This window comes from Coregonus lavaretus, assembly GCF_964263955.1.
Source record: "Coregonus lavaretus genome assembly, chromosome: 6".
In the NCBI taxonomy this organism is placed as follows: domain Eukaryota; kingdom Metazoa; phylum Chordata; class Actinopteri; order Salmoniformes; family Salmonidae; genus Coregonus; species Coregonus lavaretus.
Genome location: NC_139993.1, coordinates 10,950,171 through 10,969,428, shown reverse-complemented (window position 1 = coordinate 10,969,428; position 19,258 = coordinate 10,950,171). Strand labels below are relative to the sequence as shown.

Below are 19,258 nucleotides of genomic sequence, written 5' to 3'. Positions count from 1 at the left end.
TTCTCCAATCTCAGAAAACATTTCAGAAAAAGGCTCAGTGCCTGTTATTCTCGCAAGGGGGAGGGTGCCGGATTATTAAAAACAGGGGTGCCAATAATTGACCCCTATCTTTTTTTTGAGAAAACAATTATTACTTGTTAAACAAAATCTTTCTCTGAGCAATTGTATTAGTATAAAATATAATTTCCCCAATATATTTGGCATACAATATAGCTCAGTATTTGTATTATTTATTTTATACACAGTCTTATTTGCTAATCTTTATCAAGGGTTCCAATAATTCTGTACCTGTATCTCCTTTTACTCCTTTAACATTGCAATACAAATGCTAGACACAATATACTGTAGATGGCAATACTTTGCATATTATATCAACAGTGATGACCAGAAATGCACAAAGGTTTCATATTCGAGACATTCATATTGATTTCTTCCCATGACAATTTAAGATGGATGTTTACTAGAAACTCACAAAATATGGTTGAAAAGATGCCATGGTTTCCACCATACATTGAAAGTTCACAATCATGATTTTTCTTTCATTTTAATACCACAAGGAGAGAGCAATGGTGTAAATAACAAGCCACAATGCTTTCAAGGTATTTTTGTGCAGAAGTTGCTTTACTACACAAGTTTACAGTTGTTGCCAATGCGTGCTTTGAGCTAGCATAGCAACATTTGTTTGGTTGTTGACTGGACAAAACCAAATAACATAACGGTTGGATGGGGTGAAAACGTGTACTTTAAAAATGGCTCTAACATGTATTTTTGGTGTAACTTTAATTTAGCAACATACAGTATTATAATGACCAATCACGTTATCATGTGAGGACATTTAACACACAACAAAATCCAAAATATCCAGCTTTCCCCCTGAAATTCTACCACACATGGTATGCTTTCATATATTGTGCAACTGTGCTCACGTACATGTACCCGCTGCCATTGGGCAGTGATGGATATCCAACATAACAATCCATCATTATTTACAAGATTGTATTTTATCCCAATAATGCATTAACCTTTGACAAACTATAATGAAAGCAAATCCATTCATGGACAATGCCATTTTAGATATGTGAGTCTTCGCTGTTGCTCCACACTGCTCATGTTATCATGGTCACATCACCCCCTGCAAAGTGAAGTGCTTTGAGACCCGGTGAAAAACTCTATATAAACGCAATAAAATATGATTCCTAATTTCAATTATGAGTGCACAAACCTCCATAAGGGGTTAGTCATTTTACCACGAGAAATATGTGACCAGGTTATTCTTAAAACTAAAACAACCCCTACAAAAGTAGATCCATGGAATATCGCACAGTATGTACCTCAAGGTGCAGAGATAATCCAGATGTGATTTTTTATCCAGATTACCCCTATATCTAATAATAATAAAAGAAGGGTAAGAAAATCCCTCATATTCATCTATACTAATCTGGGAACATCTTACTGCCCAAGTCTTCACAAAACCTTTCTCACATTTTTGCGACACCGCAGCCAGCTCCTGGATGAACTCTAGGATGTATTCACTTCATGTCCCATAGACCAATGTTTCCCAACTCCAGTTCGAGTACCCCCAACAGCACACATTTTTGGTGTAGCACTGGACAAACTCACTTGATTCAACTCATTGAGGGCTTGATAATTAGTTGAATCAGGTGTGCTTGTCTGGGGCTACAACATAAATGTGTACTGTTGGGGTTACTCGGGGACTGGAGTTGGGAAACACTGCATAGACTGACAAAACATGCAGTGTCAAGATTGTGAGAAGCTGTTGTCCTTATCGGAATCGGGGGATGCCGGTCGTGACATCTCAAAGAAACTGGATGAGCGAGAGGCCTTTCTCGAACCAGAGGTCTTTTTCGATTTGAGCAGTTGAAGCATCTCGGCCAGCTGTGCCTCCACCACCGCCATGCGGCCATTAAGAGACCTGATGTCTCCCCTAAGTTGCTGCTTCAGCTCCAGGAAAGAGGCGTGCATGGTCTGTACGGGTATAGGACAAACAACCAGCTTCCCTTCTGACTGCACAGGGCTCTGGTCCTGTGGAGTGCGGGCGTCACCCACGTTATCTAAGCGCAGGTCGCTCTTAGTAATACCGCTGTCACAAGAGTCTGTCTTCTTGAGAGACATCTCGTTATGGGACTTTGTCCTGTCCGGCAAGGTCTCCATGGACTCGGCCTTTGAAACGCTGCTCCACGACTCTGCTTTCACAACAGACTCCTTGAAACGACCCCAGCCCTTTTTGTACTTTGGCGGAGGCTCTGCGGACTTGCAGCCTACAAGGTTGCCGTTTTGGACGGCAGGGGCATTAAGCATGACTCGGCTAGAAGGCCTGGAGGACAAAGACGACGATGTGGACGAAGCTGTGGGAGTGGCAGGGCTCTCGGTCACCATGATGATGCTGGTAGAGGCGAGGACCTCCTGGACCTTGGTTTGCTCTAGTTGGACGATGCCCTTCTCCACGTCCGGTGGCTCCCCCTGACTGGCTCGCTCCGCTGCCAGTCGCGCCTCCCTCTGCTGCCGGAAGCGCTGGAAGAGGCGACGGACGGGGTGGTCCGGAGGAAGGTTCAGAGGGGCCTCGTTATTCCTCTTGAGCATCTCCTCTTCCTCGCGTTTCACATCACTGATCTTCCGGAACACTATCTGTAACAAGAAAACAGAACATCAGGTTGGGATCAAGCCCATCTTAAATCTATTGGGTCCAAAATGACATTTGCTGCATTACATCTACTCAATGGGTTACCCTTGAAGTATTTTAACTTTAACTTGAAGTATTAATTTGGACACTTAAACGTTTCTAAACTGAAGGATAAGAGCATAATGTCCCTCAGCCTCCAAACATACACTACATGACCAAAAGTATGTGGAGACCTGTTCGTCAAACATCTCATTCCAAAATCATGGGCATTATTATGGAGTTGGTCCCTCCTTTGCTGCTACAACAGCATCCACTCTTCTGGGAAGGCTTTCCGCTAGATGTTGGAACATTGCAGCGGGGACTTGCTTCCATTCAGCCACAAGAGCATTAGTGAGGTCGGGCACTGCTGTTGGACGATTAGGCCTGGCTCGTAGTTGGCGGTCCAATTAATTGCAAAGGTGTTCGATGGGGTTGAGGTCAGGGCTCTGTGCAGGCCAGTCAAGTTCTTCCACACCGATCTCAACAAACCATTTCTGTATGCACCTCGCTTTGTAAACAGGGGCATTGTCATGCTGAAACAGGAAAGGGCCTTCCCCAAACTGTTGCCACAAAGTTGGAAGCACAGAATCGTCTAGAATGTCATTGTATGCTGTAGTGTTAAGATTTCCCTTCACTGAAACTAAAGGGCCTACCCCAAACCATGAAAAACAGCCCCCATTTTTCTATGATGTTTTTCGACATGGAAGGTCAGATGGTGGTGATGTCCTAAGAAAGAGGTACTGTAATTCTTTCATGAAGCAAAAGCGTGGGAACAATAAAGTGTTGGCATTTGGGAATACAGTGAGGGAAAAAAGTATTTGATCCCCTGCTGATTTTGTACGTTTGCCCACTGACAAAGAAATGATGGTAGGTTTATTTGAACAGTGAGAGACAGAATAACAAAAAAATTATTCCAGAAAAACGTATGTCAAAAATGTTATAAATTGATTTGCATTTTAATGAGGGAAATAAGTATTTGACCCCCTCTCAATCAGAAAGATTTCTGGCTCCTAGGTGTCTTTTATACAGGTACCGAGCTGAGATTAGAAGCATACTCTTAAAGGGAGTTCTCCTAATCTCAGCTTGTTACCTGTATAAAAGACACCTGTCCACAGAAGCAATCAATCAATCAGATTCCAAACTCTCCACCATGGCCAAGACCAAAGAGCTCTCCAAGGATGTCAGGGACAAGATTGTAGACCTACACAAGGCTGGAATGGGCTTCAAGACCATCGCCAAGCAGCTTGGTGAGAAGGTGACAACAGTTGGTGCGATTATTTGCAAATGTAAGAAACACAAAAGAACTGTCAATCTCCCTCGGCCTGGGGCTCCATGCAAGATCTCACCTCGTGGAGTTGAAATGATCATGAGAACGGTGAGGAATCAACCCAGAACTACACGGGAGGATCTTGTCAATGATCTCAAGACAGCTGGGACCATAGTCACCAAGAAAACAATTGGTAATACACTACGCCGTGAAGGACTGAAATCCTGCAGCGCCTGCAAGGTCCCCCTGCTCAAGAAAGCACATATACATGCCCGTCCAAAGTTTGCCAATGAACATCTGAATGATTCAGAGGAGAACTGGGTGAAAGTGTTGTGGTCAGATGAGACCAAAATGGAGTTCTTTGGCATCAACTCAACTCGCTGTGTTTGGAGGAGGAGGAATGCTGCCTATGACCCCAAGAACACCATCCCCACCGTCAAACATGGAGGTGGAAACATTATGCTTTGGGGGTGTTTTTCTGCTAAGGGGACAGGCCAACTTCACCGCATCAAAGGGATGATGGACGGGGCCATGTACCGTCAAATCTTGGGTGAGAACTTCCTTCCCTCAGCCAGGGCATTGAAAATTGGTATTCCAGCATGACAATGACCCAAAACACACGGCCAAGGCAACAAAGGAGTGACTCAAGAAGAAGCACATTAAGGTCCTGGAGTGGCCTAGCCAGTCTCCAGACCTTAATCCCATAGAAAATCTGTGGAGGGAGCTGAAGGTTCGAGTTGCCAAACATCAGCCTCGAAACCTTAATGACTTGGAGAAGATCTGCAAAGAGGAGTGGGACAAAATCCCTCCTGAGATGTGTGCAAACCTGGTGGCCAACTACAAGAAATGTCTGACCTCTGTGATTGCCAACAAGGGTTTTGCCACCAAGTACTAAGTCATGTTTTGCAGAGGGGTCAAATACTTATTTCCCTCATTAAAATGCAAATCAATTCATAACATTTTTGACATGGGTTTTTCTGGATTTTTTTGTTGTTATTCTGTCTCTCACTGTTCAAATAAACCTACCATTAAAATTATAGACTGATCATTTCTTTGTCAGTGGGCAAACGTACAAAATCAGCAGGGGATCAAATACTTTTTTCCCTCACTGTAGTTCATGCCTCATAGGGGAAGTTGGCACTGACTAACCAGGTTTGACTGTAATTCAAAGCTCAATCGTAGAGAGTTTGGAAGTGGTAATGTTTAATTAGATAAAATGTAAAGGTAATATTGTGCAACATCATTACTATAAACATGTGGAACTGGCACGTTAGCATCGACTAGTAGGCTACTACTATGAGGACACAAACGCTTAATGCCCTAAACATATCAGTGTGGTTTTTGTTTGTCTCATTCATTTCATTTATTTATTTATTTCATTTTGAATGGCCAGCTGGAAGCTCACGGGAACAAGAAGTCTGCATTGTGTTTATGTAACACAGTGGTCTTTATTTAGTAACACAGTGGTCTTTATTTAGCTACACAAACACAAAGCAGTAGTGGCAAAAAGTAAAGCAGCTTCCGCTCACCATAGTTATTTATCGAGGCAGTGGAAATGCAAAGTGTGGCCCCTTTTAAAATGGATAAATGTATTGAACCACATTGAAATCATGGCAGGTGACACAAAACAATACACAAATAAATAAGTAATGTATGGGGATAGGAAACGTAATCAAAAGACCATTGTTGGCTACGGTACTATATCAATAAAGGGATTTTACACTTGCACAGCTAATATTTATAATTTTTCAGACCACACACTCAGTTGGCGAATATACAATGACCTAATTGTGTAAAGACATACGAATGCACTTGGTTAACTTTAATTGAATGAATTCCTTAAAGGCATATGAATCCCCCAGCTTCAAATTCCCTTATGCATTGCATTCGGAAAGTATTCAGACCTGTTGACTTTTTCCACATTTTGTTACATTACAGCCTTATTCTACAAATGATTTTATTTTCTTCTCATCAGTCTACACACAATACCCCATAATGACTAAGTGAAAACAGGTTTTTAGAATGTTTTGCAAATTTATAAAAAATAAAAAACAGAAATACCTTATTTACATAAGTATTCAGACCCTTTGCTATGAGACTCGAAATTGAGCTCAGGTTCATCCTGTTTCCATTGATGATCCTGGAGATGTTTCTACAACTTGATTGGAGTTCACCTTTCTATATAAGGTCCCACAGTTGACAGTGCATGTTAGAGCAAAAACCAAGCCATGAGGTTGAAGGAATTGTCCGTAGAGCTCTGAGACAGGATTGTGTCAAGGCACAGATCTGGGGAAGGGTACCAAAACATTTCTGCAGCATTGAAGGTCACCTAGAACACAGTGGCCTCCATCATTCTTAAACGGAAGAGGTTTGAAACTACAGAGACTCTTCCTAGAGCTGGCTGCCCGGCCAAACTGAGCAATCAGGGGAGAAAGGACTTGGTGAGGGAGGTGACCAAGAACCCGATGGTCACTCTGATAGAGCTCCAGAGTTCCTCTGTGGAGATGGGAGAACCTTCCAGAAGGACAACCATCTCTGCAGCACTCCACCAATCAGGCCTTTATGGTAGAGTGGCTAGACGGAAGCCACTCCTCAGTAAAAGGCACATGACAGCCCGCTTGGAGTTTGCCGAAAGGCACCTAAAGACTAGATTCTCTGATCTGATGAAACCAAGATTGAAGTCTTTGGCCTGAATGCCAAGTGTCACGTCTGGAGGAAACCTGGCAACATCCCTACGGTGAATCATGGTGGTGGCAGCATCATGCTGTGGGGATGTCTTTCAGCGGCAGGGACTGTGAGACTAGTCAGGATCGAGGCAAAGATGAACGGAGCAAAGTACAGGAAGATCCTTGATAAAAACCTGCTCCAGAGCGCTCAGGACCTCAGACTAGGGTGAAGGTTCACCTTCCAACAGGACAACAACCCTAAGCACACAGCCAAGACAACACAGGAGTGGCTTCGGGACAAGTCTCTGAATGTCCTTGAGTGGCCCAGCCAGATCCCAGACTTGAACCTGATCGAACATCTCTGGAGAGACCTGAAAATAGCTGTGCAGCGACGCTCCCCAAATACAGGTGTGTCAAGCTTGTAGCGTCATACCCAAGAAGACTCGAGGCTATAATCGCTGCCAAAGGTGCTTCAACAAAGTATTAAATAAAGGGTCTGAATCCTTATGTAAATATGCTAAACTTTATCAAAACCTGATTTTGCTTCGTCATTATGAGCTACAGCCTCCTGTAGCTCAGTTGGTAGAGCATGGCGCTTGCAACGCCAGGGTTGTGGGTTCGATTCCCACGGGGGGGCAGTATGAAAAATGTATGCACTCACTAACTGTAAGTCGCTCTGGATCAGAGCATCTGCTAAATGACTAAAATGTAAAATGGGTATAGTGTGTAGATTGATGAGGGGAAAAAAGCAATTTAATCCATTTAGAATAAGGCTGTAACGTAACAAAATGTGGAAAAAGTCAAGGGGTCTGAATACTTTCCGAATGCTATTTGTGCAAAGAACCAAAATACTTTGCTCTCTTGGAGATTAATTAAGTACCTTTGCATACATCTGGTACATACTGTTTTCATACCATCTCTTTAACCTAAGATACATTCAGGTTATCATATTTTTAAAGAGAAGCTTAATTCCTGCAGCTATGAGCACAGGTATGGTTTTGGAAGCATTTATTTGAAACCTTGAAATTGTATTAGTCTAAACAAGTAACTTAAATTAATTGGTTATCTCGTCACATCAGATATTTCAGATATTTCAAACTGCAAATGCAGTTTTAGCTGTCCGGTCAAACAGAGGCCGTCTATGACTAATACACATTCAGACTCTTCTCCAGAGGCTTCTCCAAAAGGCATAGACTATCCCACAGTGCAAATTACATTTGTGTATTCATGAAGTACAATCCCCTGAACAGCCAATCAGATATCTTGTATTTTTGGCAGAGCAGAGAGCTGTGATGATAACTCCTTGACCTGAGGAAGGGCTAAAAAGTAGTGCTGAGTGATTAACCAATGTCGGTACAATTATTTTAATTCCATTTTGTTCAGTTTTTTTCTGTGAGCTCAATGCGCACATTGCACAGTTTCTCTAGAGATAAAATCATATCCAGCCTGAACTGTGTGATGTAGTAGGGAGTTGAAGTTTCCAACAGGCCAATATTCTACATAGTTTAGTGCATAAAACGTGGTATTTAACTACAATGACAGTAATCCATTGTGCATCTACTTGTCCGGTCTGTGTTTCTTTTATGCCTTCTAAGGAAGCGGCAGAAGAATGCATGGTCATGAGGGGATATAGAGAACAGCTGTTGCTTCGCGAGGTGTCTGTACCTAAAATACATGTTCTAAGTGATTGACAGTTGGTATTCGTAGTCATAAAAGTATGCCTTATTTACTTAGAAGAACTAGAAAATAGTGATTTTGTCAGACAGCATATGCAGAAGCTCTATAGAGATGATGACTTGGAATTAAATAGTCATCAAATAAAACAAATGTAATATAATAAAATATTTTTAGTGTAAAGTCAAGTAATATGAATAAATGATGGTTAATAAGTGAGAAGCAGTATTGGGCAGTCACTACCATCATGAGACTTTTATTAAATCGTTTTATTCTGTTACAGCATTCAACCCAAATAATCGAAACCAAAAACCGTGATTATTTTAAATAATTGAACCGAAACAAAACCGACCTCAAAAAGCACTAATCGCTCAGAACTACTAAAAAACGAATGCAAGTGGTGGGTGCCTAAAAATGGAACGAGGGTGAATTTTCTCCTCTCTGCTTCTCAATGCATATGCTGCTATAGAAATAGAATGATTAGAATCTCCATTCAAGTCAACGATGGCATACTGGGTGGACTGGCGGCCATTGCGAGTGTATCCATAGGAGCAAAGCAGGAAGTAAAAGCAGGAAGTGCACCCATCAATATGTGCTGTGATTTGTTGACTCAACTGACATAAAAAATTAAATAAAAACATTCCATTGCATGAGCCACATCAGTTAACATAATTTGAATGAACATTCTACATTACCACGGAAATTATTGCATCACAATACCAGGCAGCCATTGTGAGTGTACCAACTCACTAACGACCCTTAAAAAAAAAGATTACAGTTTTGAAACTGCAGTAAAAGTGCAGTAACTGCAGTCAACTGTGGTATTTTGGATCCAGTAATTGCAGAATAACTGTGGTGTATTGCAGTTGAACTACAGTTATAATGCACTCTCACTGCAGGTACACTGCAAAATTACTGCAGAAAAAAACCCTGTTATTTTGGACGCAGTATTTTCAGCATACTGCAGTTATAATGCACTCTGACTACAATCTTTTTTTCATAAGGGGACCATCAGGTCGCTAATGGCGTGGGCCCGGTTGCATAAAACATCTTAAGTGTTTCCCTTAAGGAATACTTTTCCCTTACCTAAGTGAATTGTTTAAGGGCGTTGCATAGAGCCGCTCAAATATTTCCTTGGGTAAGGGCATACTTAAGGGGTTTTACGGTAGTTTGAAGGCATGTATGACAGAAAGAGTATCTGGTTACCATGGAGACTTCCTGATTCACTGAAGTCTCCATTTTATGAGATAGCAAAATAGAAGTTCTACAATCAAGACAGGATAACCAAATTCTTCAGCAGATAATAAACCACATTTCTTCTAGTTACTTTTTTCTCAACTTGTTTATATTACTTTCTAGTAGGTCAAGCTAGCTTACAGAGTAGCTATAGCTAACTAGCCAGCTAGCTTTGTAGCCATGGATTGTGCACCTTCCATTGTTTAGCTAAGTAGCTAGCTGCTTAATGTTTTCATTTTGTAACCAGAGCAGATGAAAGCAACATTCACCTCCACAAATGCTGTTTACATTGATATCCATACTGAATGATCAGTTAAGGGACCTCATGGGCACTTAACTTTTTCACTTATTTTAAGGGGGAAATTCACCTTAAAATGTTTTGTGCAACAGACTTAAATTAAAGGAAACTTTAAGGGAAAAGATAAGGGGGAAATTAACTTGAGACATTTTATGCAACCTGGCCCTGGTACTCAGTGCTCTATTGTCCCTCTAACCACATGAAAATCACATCGAACACTTCAACATCATCAAAACAGTATCGTGCTTTTAAAATTCACCTCACCGTGATAGATCAATTTGAAGAAGGAAGTTCAACAACAGGTTGAAACTGAGTGGTTATTATGGATGTTGTTTCAAAGCCTAACAATGAAATGGACAGCGCTTTCTATGATGATTAATTGAAAACACCCATATGCATATTAGAGCCTATGTATATGCATAGGCCTACAGTATGTACAGTATGAGCCCAAGCCCGAAAAAAAAAAACCTGAATTAAAATAATGACTGTGCCGTTACACAATACATAGCCTACCGCATATTACGCACAACAACATAAAAACAGATTTTAAGATGTCTTTGGTGCATAATTGGTCTAACCTATACTCCTAAATTAAACAAATAACAGTAATTGCCTTTGAGTGTGGACTGTATTATTATGCATACTGGATGGACTGGTTACTTTATGCTACGCTTCAAACGTTCTATTCTTGAGTCAAATTGAATCGTGACAATGGAATAATGTATGGGTCAGGGGAATTTAAAAGGTCTTGGTAGTCTTATAATAAAACAGAGATGAAGAACAAGAGAGTAGTTAGTACATCATGCTTTGTAGAGTGGATTATTGTTGCTTGTTGTTTAATGTTATATGAAACAGCTGGTGCCTTAAGTAGAAATCATGTAGATCACTGTGTTATTAGGAAATACAGCACAAATACTGTAGTTCATCAGATTATTGTATTAGATTTAGATCTTTGATTGGTGAAAAATACATACAAACCTTATAGAGCAGGGGGATTTATTTTTTAAATCCTGATGTGTAATGTAAAAAGATCTGTCCTGTGAAGCGACAGCAGAGGATGCAGTATGGAGTATTGCAGGTGGAAGACCAGCGCTGTGCCTACTCAAGCGAGTCAGGGTCATTTCTCACACAGGAGATAATTATTGCACAGTGTGGCAGAACGGGTCCCATGCAGCAGGGCTGGGTTTCAGATCGATCAGGGGAAGGGAGAGGCCGTGAGAGGGGTGGAGAGACAACGAAAGGGAAATAAAGAGGAGAAAAAGAGAATGGGAAGAAGATGGAGAGAGAGACTGGTGATGGTAGACAATACCCACCTGGTGTTTAATCAGCCTAGGGATTCAGTGGAGGCTGCTGAGGGGAGGACGGCTCATATTATTGGCTGGAATGGAGTGAATGGAATGGCATCAAACCATGTGTTTGATACTATTCCACTGATTCCGCTCCAGCGATTACCACGAGCCCGTCCTCCCAAAATAAGGTGCCACCAACCTCCTGTGATAGGATTTGTCTTTTGATCAAAAAGTTGGTGTTACTTATCTTGTTAATAGTTATGTACTCTGTAGCTGTAGAAGCAGTAGTAGTCATCGTAGCACAACATGGAAGTGGTAGTAAGTATGTGGTAGTAGGTACTATATTGTAGAAGTCAAGTATTGCCCAATATGATTGTGAGGGAATATGATTGTAGTGTGTTTTATCTCTGTTGGCTGGCTTCCACCATGATGTGGTGGCAACATTGCCAGGCTCTGCTTTGACTTTGCCTTTAAAGGACAACTGTCTGGCATTGGTGGTCAATATTATGAACCCTGAACTATCTGATCAGCCAGTCAGAGAAGTATGGGTTTACCTCTCTAGGGTCTAGTTCTTCTCAAGGTTTTTCTTTACTCCAGTCGCCTTTGCTCTTTGTGGATTTGAGGCCCATGCTTTTTTTTCGACCACTTCATTTGTAAAAAGTGATATACACATGAAAATGTATTGATTGAATGACTGATTACGAATTGAAATTCTTGGCGCATGGACAGTGATCGAACGAATGACTAATGTCTCTCTGTTGTAACAATATATTCCCAGAGCTCGTGTGTTAATCTATTAAACACTTTTTGTGCAAAGCCCCTTGCTGCTGCACTCAAAACTGCAATACTGGAGGTCTTTCACACTTCCTGTTTCTCACCTTGACCTTTTGATTTCTGGTACAGAAGGGATAAAAAAAAAAAATCAGTTTCATGGTAAAGCAGAACCGAGAAGAGGATCTGACCATAGCCCTGAAGGAGTTCCCCCACTCACCACCTAGGTTACTTCCCCTTCTGAAATGTCTTTTTTTTTTTTTTACTTTATGCAAATCTCAAGGGCCTTGGTTTGTGCAACATGATTTGGACACAATTAACATCACTAAGGGGCAGTATTTCTAACTTTAGATCTGTGGGTTTGACAAACATTTTCATGCAAGTCTCCCATTGACATCAATGAATGATTCACGTGAAAGTAATGCATGCTTTTCTCAACTTGGAATGGGGCCCCAACTATCTAGATAAAGTATTTATGAATTGTAAACCTTCTTTTACTAGGTCAATTGATAGAACTGCGTAAAGTTACAGGGGTGAGGAGTGAGGTTGAATGAGCCATGCATAACTATTTAATTAATATGATGTAACAGTTAAATAAATGTGATATTAAAGATTCATGCATATTTGACATCCATCTTGCAGGCACTATAAGACAAGAAGTTGAAAGCAGCTCTCTCTTCAAATGTTTATATTATAATGTAGCAAATGTATGCACTCGCTGTACTGGACAGTGCCTTGCAAAAGTATTCATCCCCCTTGTCGTTTTTCCTATTTTGTTGCATTACAACCTGTAATTTAATGGATTGTTTTTGGGATTCCATGTAATGAACATACACAAAATAGTCAAAATTGGTGAAATGAAATAAAAAAATAACTTGTTTCAAAAAATTCTAAAAAATACATCACGGAAAAGTGGTGCGTGCATATGTATTCACCCCCTTTGCTATGAAGCCCCTAAATAAGATCTGGTGCAACCAATTACCTTCAGAAGTCACATAATAAGTTAAATAAAGTCCACCTGTGTGCAATCTAAGTGTCACATGATCTGTCACATTATCTCAGTATATATACACCTGTTCTGAAAGGCCCCAGAGTCTGCATTACCACTAAGCAAGGGGCACCACCAAGCAAGCGACACCATGAAGACCAAGGAGCTCTCCAAACAGGTCAGGGTCAAAGTTGTGGAGAAGTACAGATCAGGGTTGGGTTATAAAATAATATCCGAAACTTTGAACATCCCAAGGAGCACCTTTAAATCCATTATTTAAAAAATTGAAAGAATGTGGCACCACAACAAACCTGCCAAGAGAGGGCCGCCCACCAAAACTCACGGACAAGGAAAGGAGGTCATTAATCAGAGAGGCAACAAAGAGACCAAAGATAACCCTGAAGGAGCTGCAAAGCTCCACAGCGGAGATTGGAGTATCTGTCCATTGGACCACTTTAAGCCGTACACTCCACAGAGCTGGGCTTTACGGAAGAGTGGCCAGAAAAAAGCCATTGCTTAAAGAAAAAAATAAGCAAACACGTTTGGTGTTCGTCAAAAGCCATGTGGGAGACTCCCCAAACATATGGAAGAAGGTACTCTGGTCAGATGAGACTAAAATTGAGCTTTTTGGCCATCAAGGAAAATGCTATGTCTGGCGCAAACCCAACACCTCTCATCACCCCGAGAACATCATCCCCACAGTGAAGCATGGTGGTGGCAGCATCATGCTGTAGGGATGTTTTTAAATCGACAGGGACTGGGAAACTGGTCAGAATTGAAGGAATGATGAATGGCGCTAAATACAGGGAAATTCTTGAGGGGAAATCTGGGTCGGAGGTTCACCTTCCAGCAGGACAATGACCCTAAGCATCCTGCTAAAGCAACACTTGACTGGTTTAAGGGGAAACATTTAAATGTATTGGAATGGCCTAGTCAAAGCCCAGACCTCAATCCAATTGAGAATCTGTGGTATGACTTAACGATTGCTGTACACCAACGGAACCCATCCAACTTGAAGGAGCTGGAGCAGTTTTGCCTTGAAGAATGGGCAAAAATCCCAGTGGCTAAATGTGCCAAGCTTATAGAGACATACCCCAAGAGACTTGCAGCTGTAATTGCTGCAAAAGGTGGCTCTACAAAGTATTGACTTGGGGGGGGGGGTGAATAGTTATGCACACTCAAGTTCTTTTTTTTTGGGTCTAATTTCTTGTTTGTTTCACACACAAAAAATATTTTGCATCTTCAAAGTGGTAGGCATGTTGAGTAAATGAAATGATACAACCTCCCCCAAAAAATCCATTTTAATTCCAGGTTGTAAGGCAACAAAATAGGAAAAATGCCAAGGGATGTGAATACTTTCGCAAGCCACTGTAAGGCGCTTTGGATAAAAGCGTCTGCTAAGTGGCATATTTATATATATTATGCATTTTCACTTCTCTCACCTCAGATTATGCTGCAATGTCAATAGTTGCATTGAAATGTACTTATTTAAACTAGTAATCGACAGCTTTGGAGACTTTTGATCATGTGTCATTAATTTGGTTTATCAACTGGCATGAAATTAAGTTTCCAAAATAAATCCAGACTGCATATCCCAGTATCTCTGCTAATAGCTAATTTCATTTTGTAAAGATAGATCCACAATGGATGTGTCCCTAATTATTCCCTTTTCACAACCGATCTGAGTAAACCACCCAACAAAAATAAACTACACAAATAGGAAGCTACTTCAATCCTTGTTGGTGAATCTGGTCCCGTCTCTCCAGAGTGTATGGTTCATTCATTAAACTTACGTAACATAAACCACGTTTCCAACCATAGTTTTTATGCGAGTAAAGTCATACCGTATAAAAAAAATTGCGACAGCTGTGATGGGAACAGGAAGTTTCAATACAATTTTATAAATGCTGACAGATCATTTGTTCGTTTGACATGGTGGGATCTTTTTGTGTCAATACAATTAATTATGCGCGAAATGGCAGTGGAAATGCCTTTATGCAGTAAACTTGGAGTCGCGATGACATGGTGTGTGGACCTCCCACTACGACTTAAATATTTGTATTCGTTACATGAAAACTTAAGCGAAGATGTACATTGTGTGCACTACGTCATCACGCACAAGTCAGTTTGGTGGACCTAGCTACTGTGTCAATTATGCAATACATTTATTTCTGAAATCAATATGACTTATTATACTCATCAACATTTGACCTTATCGACATTCACTGTCTAAATGCCTAATCAGCTCGTGTTAATGCAAAGGTCTATGAAAGATGGTGGTTGTCGACAGACATAAAAAGCTATTATGATGGGCCTCCAGAATTGGCCCATCAACTGGTGTGTTACTGATTTCCATGGGCATAACCTACAGAAAGGGGCACCACGACCCTATGAATGAACCAGGGTCGTGTTCATTAGGGCACACGATAGAAAACAACAATGAGCGTTTCTAATTGGACAGGTCCAGGTAGTCCCTCCCTGTGTCAGTTAGTTTTCTTCAATTTGGTGCCTAATGATCACGGACCTGTATCATACCTCACAGCAGGTTCTAGCATTAGCCAAATCAACCCCTCTGCTTACCTAACCTAAAATGTACGGTGGATCAGTGGCTGCCTAAAGAGGCTTATGCACCTGAAAGCTTTTGTAGACTAAACAAAGCAATAACCTTGATGACAGCGAGAAAGGTTGCAGATCGTGACTAACCATAATAGGATATGCGGTAAAAGTGAGTCATCGTATTAGTCAACATGACCTCTATTGACTAACATATACTCAAGTTGAATTGCATGATGACGACAAGGACAGAGGATTGCATCTTGATGAAGCAACAGCACCTTCTGATGAATAAGCTATGTCCTCCTGATGAATACGCTGTGTTTTCTTCAGCAAAATTGAATCAATTTCAGTACTTGATGTTTTATGGAAAATGCTGTGGGTTTTCAGTGATGTTCTCGGTTTACAAGTTATCAATATCTTGTCTGTATTAAGGCTCTGAGTGTTTGAGTGGGTATAAAGAGTCAATGAAGAAACGCGCTCATCACAACCATGGTTAACGGCTAGAAGTTTACAGCACTGATATTCAGATCAATAAGACGTTGCGGGCCGATTGTAAAAAAATGGAACATTTATAAAATCATCAATAAAACTGCATCATTAATAATAATATGTCCAATTATGCATTTATAATATACTATTCAAAGACCATGATGATTGTCATATTGGGGGATGTAGCTCAGTTGGTAGAGCATGGCGTTTGCAACGCCAGGGTTGTGGGTTCGATTCCCATGGGGGGCCAGTATAAAAAATGATGTATGCACTCACTAACTGTAAGTCGCTCTGGATAAGAGCGTCTGCTAAATGACTAAAATGTAATGTAAAATGTAACGATCCTCGCTAATGAGCCCACCTTACCATTCCCCCCAAGTGAGTTAACCCTGTTGGAGCAATGCGTAGAGTGTCTTTAACACAAGCGACCTGGGTTCTATAATATTTTGACAAAGGCTGAGGGAGCATAGTGGAGTTTATATTTTGTTTAGAGACCTTATCTTTTTACAGGTAAGGAACAAGCCAGTAACAGGTCAAAATTACAGACAAACAAAAGAGAAACAAGGACATTTTGATAAAAATGGAGGACAAGGTGAATCCATTATTGAGTAATTATTCAGCATTTGTCAAATATCACTTTGTGCAATTACATGTCCCCTGAAAGGAAATATTGCACTACGCAATACAAAGACCGGGAAAGTATTTTTAAGACACATTTCACAGAGAATCAATTATGGTGTAACCCCGTCCCCAGCTATTGAGAGCATTGGGCGGCTGTGTCTGGGAACAAGATTAACTATGGTGAAACAGCAAGGCCAGTCACAAATTAAGTGTGAGACACTGACTCGGCATGATGAAGGTAGACTCAGCAATGACATCAGTTCTCGTTTCCCTCCAGACCACTGTTTGGAAAGGATAGGTGAAAAATAACTTCGGAGTCTATCCAATCATTTTGCCAATCAATAAGTTATTGGAGACTATTCAGACACAGTCAGAGAGAGAGCAATGCCCCCGGGCAGCTTACCCTCTTTCTGAGGTTATAGGTGAGCAGCAGGTTGCGGGAGAAGTGGTTGGAGAAGGCCATGTAGAACTCCAGAACTTTCTGCAGAGCGTCACGCTTGATGACGTGGAGGTCGCAGTAGGTCAAGGCCCGAACGTTGGCGCAAGCCTGGGCTAGGGTCACCTCCTTCCAGAAGATGTCCCCAAACACGTCCCCCTTTCCTGTGAAGAGAAAAAACGGGGGATATAAAGGAGAGAGATAAATAGTGAGGTGAATGATAACAAGGGAATCCCCATCCATCCACAGTGATATGAATCTAACTGCCATGAAGCAAATCTTGCAGCCTTTCATGGTAATAGAAAGGCAAAAGCCCAAGGTCATACTTCTATGCTGAAATGTTCTTCAACGCAAACTGCCTGTACAATGTGAACACACAGAAAAACAGACCATTAAAAAAAGAGTGCGTTACGTAACTGGTATTTAAAAAATATCTAGTTTGAGACCAACGGGGGAAAATGATACACAGTGCATTTGTGATACCAATTGTAGAAGCCTTGTCGCCTACAAGGCAAACAGACAATGTACTGAATTGTAAACAACATATTGCAGCGCTTACTAATGAAAAGCTGCATCCCTCACTTCACCGAGCTCCTACTTTTCTGGAAACAGACTCCATATGCCATGGTTATTAACACATATGCAGACTTTTTGGTTTTCACACATGAAAATGCAAATCTGTCCCTTTCCAGTGTCCAAAGTGGATTGATGAAATGCATCAGACAGCTTAGGGGAGCGTTTGGCATTACAGTACAGTACAGCTTTGAGTGACTGGTTAAATATAGCTTTGTGAATTAAATACACTGGAGGGAAAAAATATACTGATCAAAAATATAAATGCAACATGTAAATCATAAGCTGAAATAAAAGATCCTTGAAATGTTCCACACAAAAAGCTTATTTGTCTCAAATATTGTGCACAAATTTGTTTACATCTCTGTTAGTGACCTTTTCTCCTTTGCCAAGATTCTCCATCCACCTAACAGGTGTGGCATATCAAGAAGCTGATTAAACTGAATGATCATTACACAGGTGCAGCTTGTGTTGGGGACAATAAAAGGCCACTATAAAATGTGCAGTTTTGTCACACAACACAATGCCACAAATGTCTCAAGTTGAGGGAGTGTGCAATTTGCCTGCTGACTGCAGGGATGTCCACCAGAGCTGTTGCCAGATAATTGAATGTTAATTTCTCTACCATAAGCTGCCTCCAACATCGTTTTAGAGAATTTGGCAGTACATTCAACTAGCCTCACAACTGCAGACCACATGTAACCACGCCAGCCCAGGACCTCCACATCCGGCTTCTTCACCTGCGGGATCATCTGAGACCAGCAAACCAGACAGCTGATGAAACTGAGGAGTATTTCTGTCTGTAATAAAGCCCTTTTGTGGGGAAAAAGGCTGGGCCTGACTCCCAAGTGGGTGGGCCTATGCACTCCCAGGCTCACCCATGGCTGTGCCCCTGCCCAGTCATGTGAAATCCATAGATTTGGGCCTAATGAATTTATTTAAATTGACTGATTTCTTTATATTAACTAACTCAGTAAAAATAATTGAAATTGTTGCATGTTGCATTTATATTCAGTATAGATGGGGGAGTACTCTTTATTTAAAAAACATTACATTTATGATTGAAGTTTACTGTTTTGGACCAACCAGTCCCTCACCACAAACAAACAACTGTATACAGCATTAAGGGTTATTTGCATGTGGAAATGTTAGCTGTTAGATGTATGTAGATTTCCACCTAAATAAATAATTACTTTTGGGTACGTCCATCATGAGACGGCCATAAGCAATAAGTAGTACGCTACATACTCCAAGAAATATAAAAAATCTCACCTTTTCTAGTAAAAATGTATTGCTGAGCTGTACTCACTTTTGAAGACACAAGCTCAATTATATGAAATATGAAATATATGATTTAGTTCCTATTCAACAAAACTTAATGAATAGGGCTTGAAATGACTTACATGCTTTCTTAATATAATAACAACCAATTTAGAAAACGACTAAGAAGAGTTTCCCCTTATAACTGTAAAATAGATATGATCATATTTAGTGACACCATTTGGCACCATTTCATAGAACTGGCGACAGAAAATGTTCTGCCCTGCATCCTCTGAGTGACGCAGAGACGCCATTCACACACCAGCCGAATCGTTACAACTTCAGCTTTAAGATTGAGTCTGTCTGTGATGAACACAAAGCGGTTATGTTTCACATCTACAAATAATGTTTGTTTTTTAAAATTAAACTCGTAATAAAACAATTTGTGTTTATC

General features: G+C 40.8%; 1 protein-coding gene across 1 annotated transcript in view; it reads right to left on the bottom strand.

Moving 5' to 3' along the window:
- Nucleotides 1-1,744: 1,744 nt before the first annotated feature.
- LOC311131164 (voltage-gated delayed rectifier potassium channel KCNH1-like) overlaps nt 1,745-19,258 on the bottom strand; it is a gene marked incomplete at its 5' end in the record, with an annotated part of 53,145 nt that continues 35,631 nt past the window's right edge. Inside the window, 2 exons of the mRNA XM_084164008.1 lie at nt 1,745-2,646; nt 16,939-17,135. Coding sequence (XP_084020134.1) covers nt 1,759-2,646; nt 16,939-17,135 — 1,085 coding nt within the window. The 3' untranslated portion in view covers nt 1,745-1,758. The remainder of the gene's footprint in view (nt 2,647-16,938; nt 17,136-19,258) is intronic.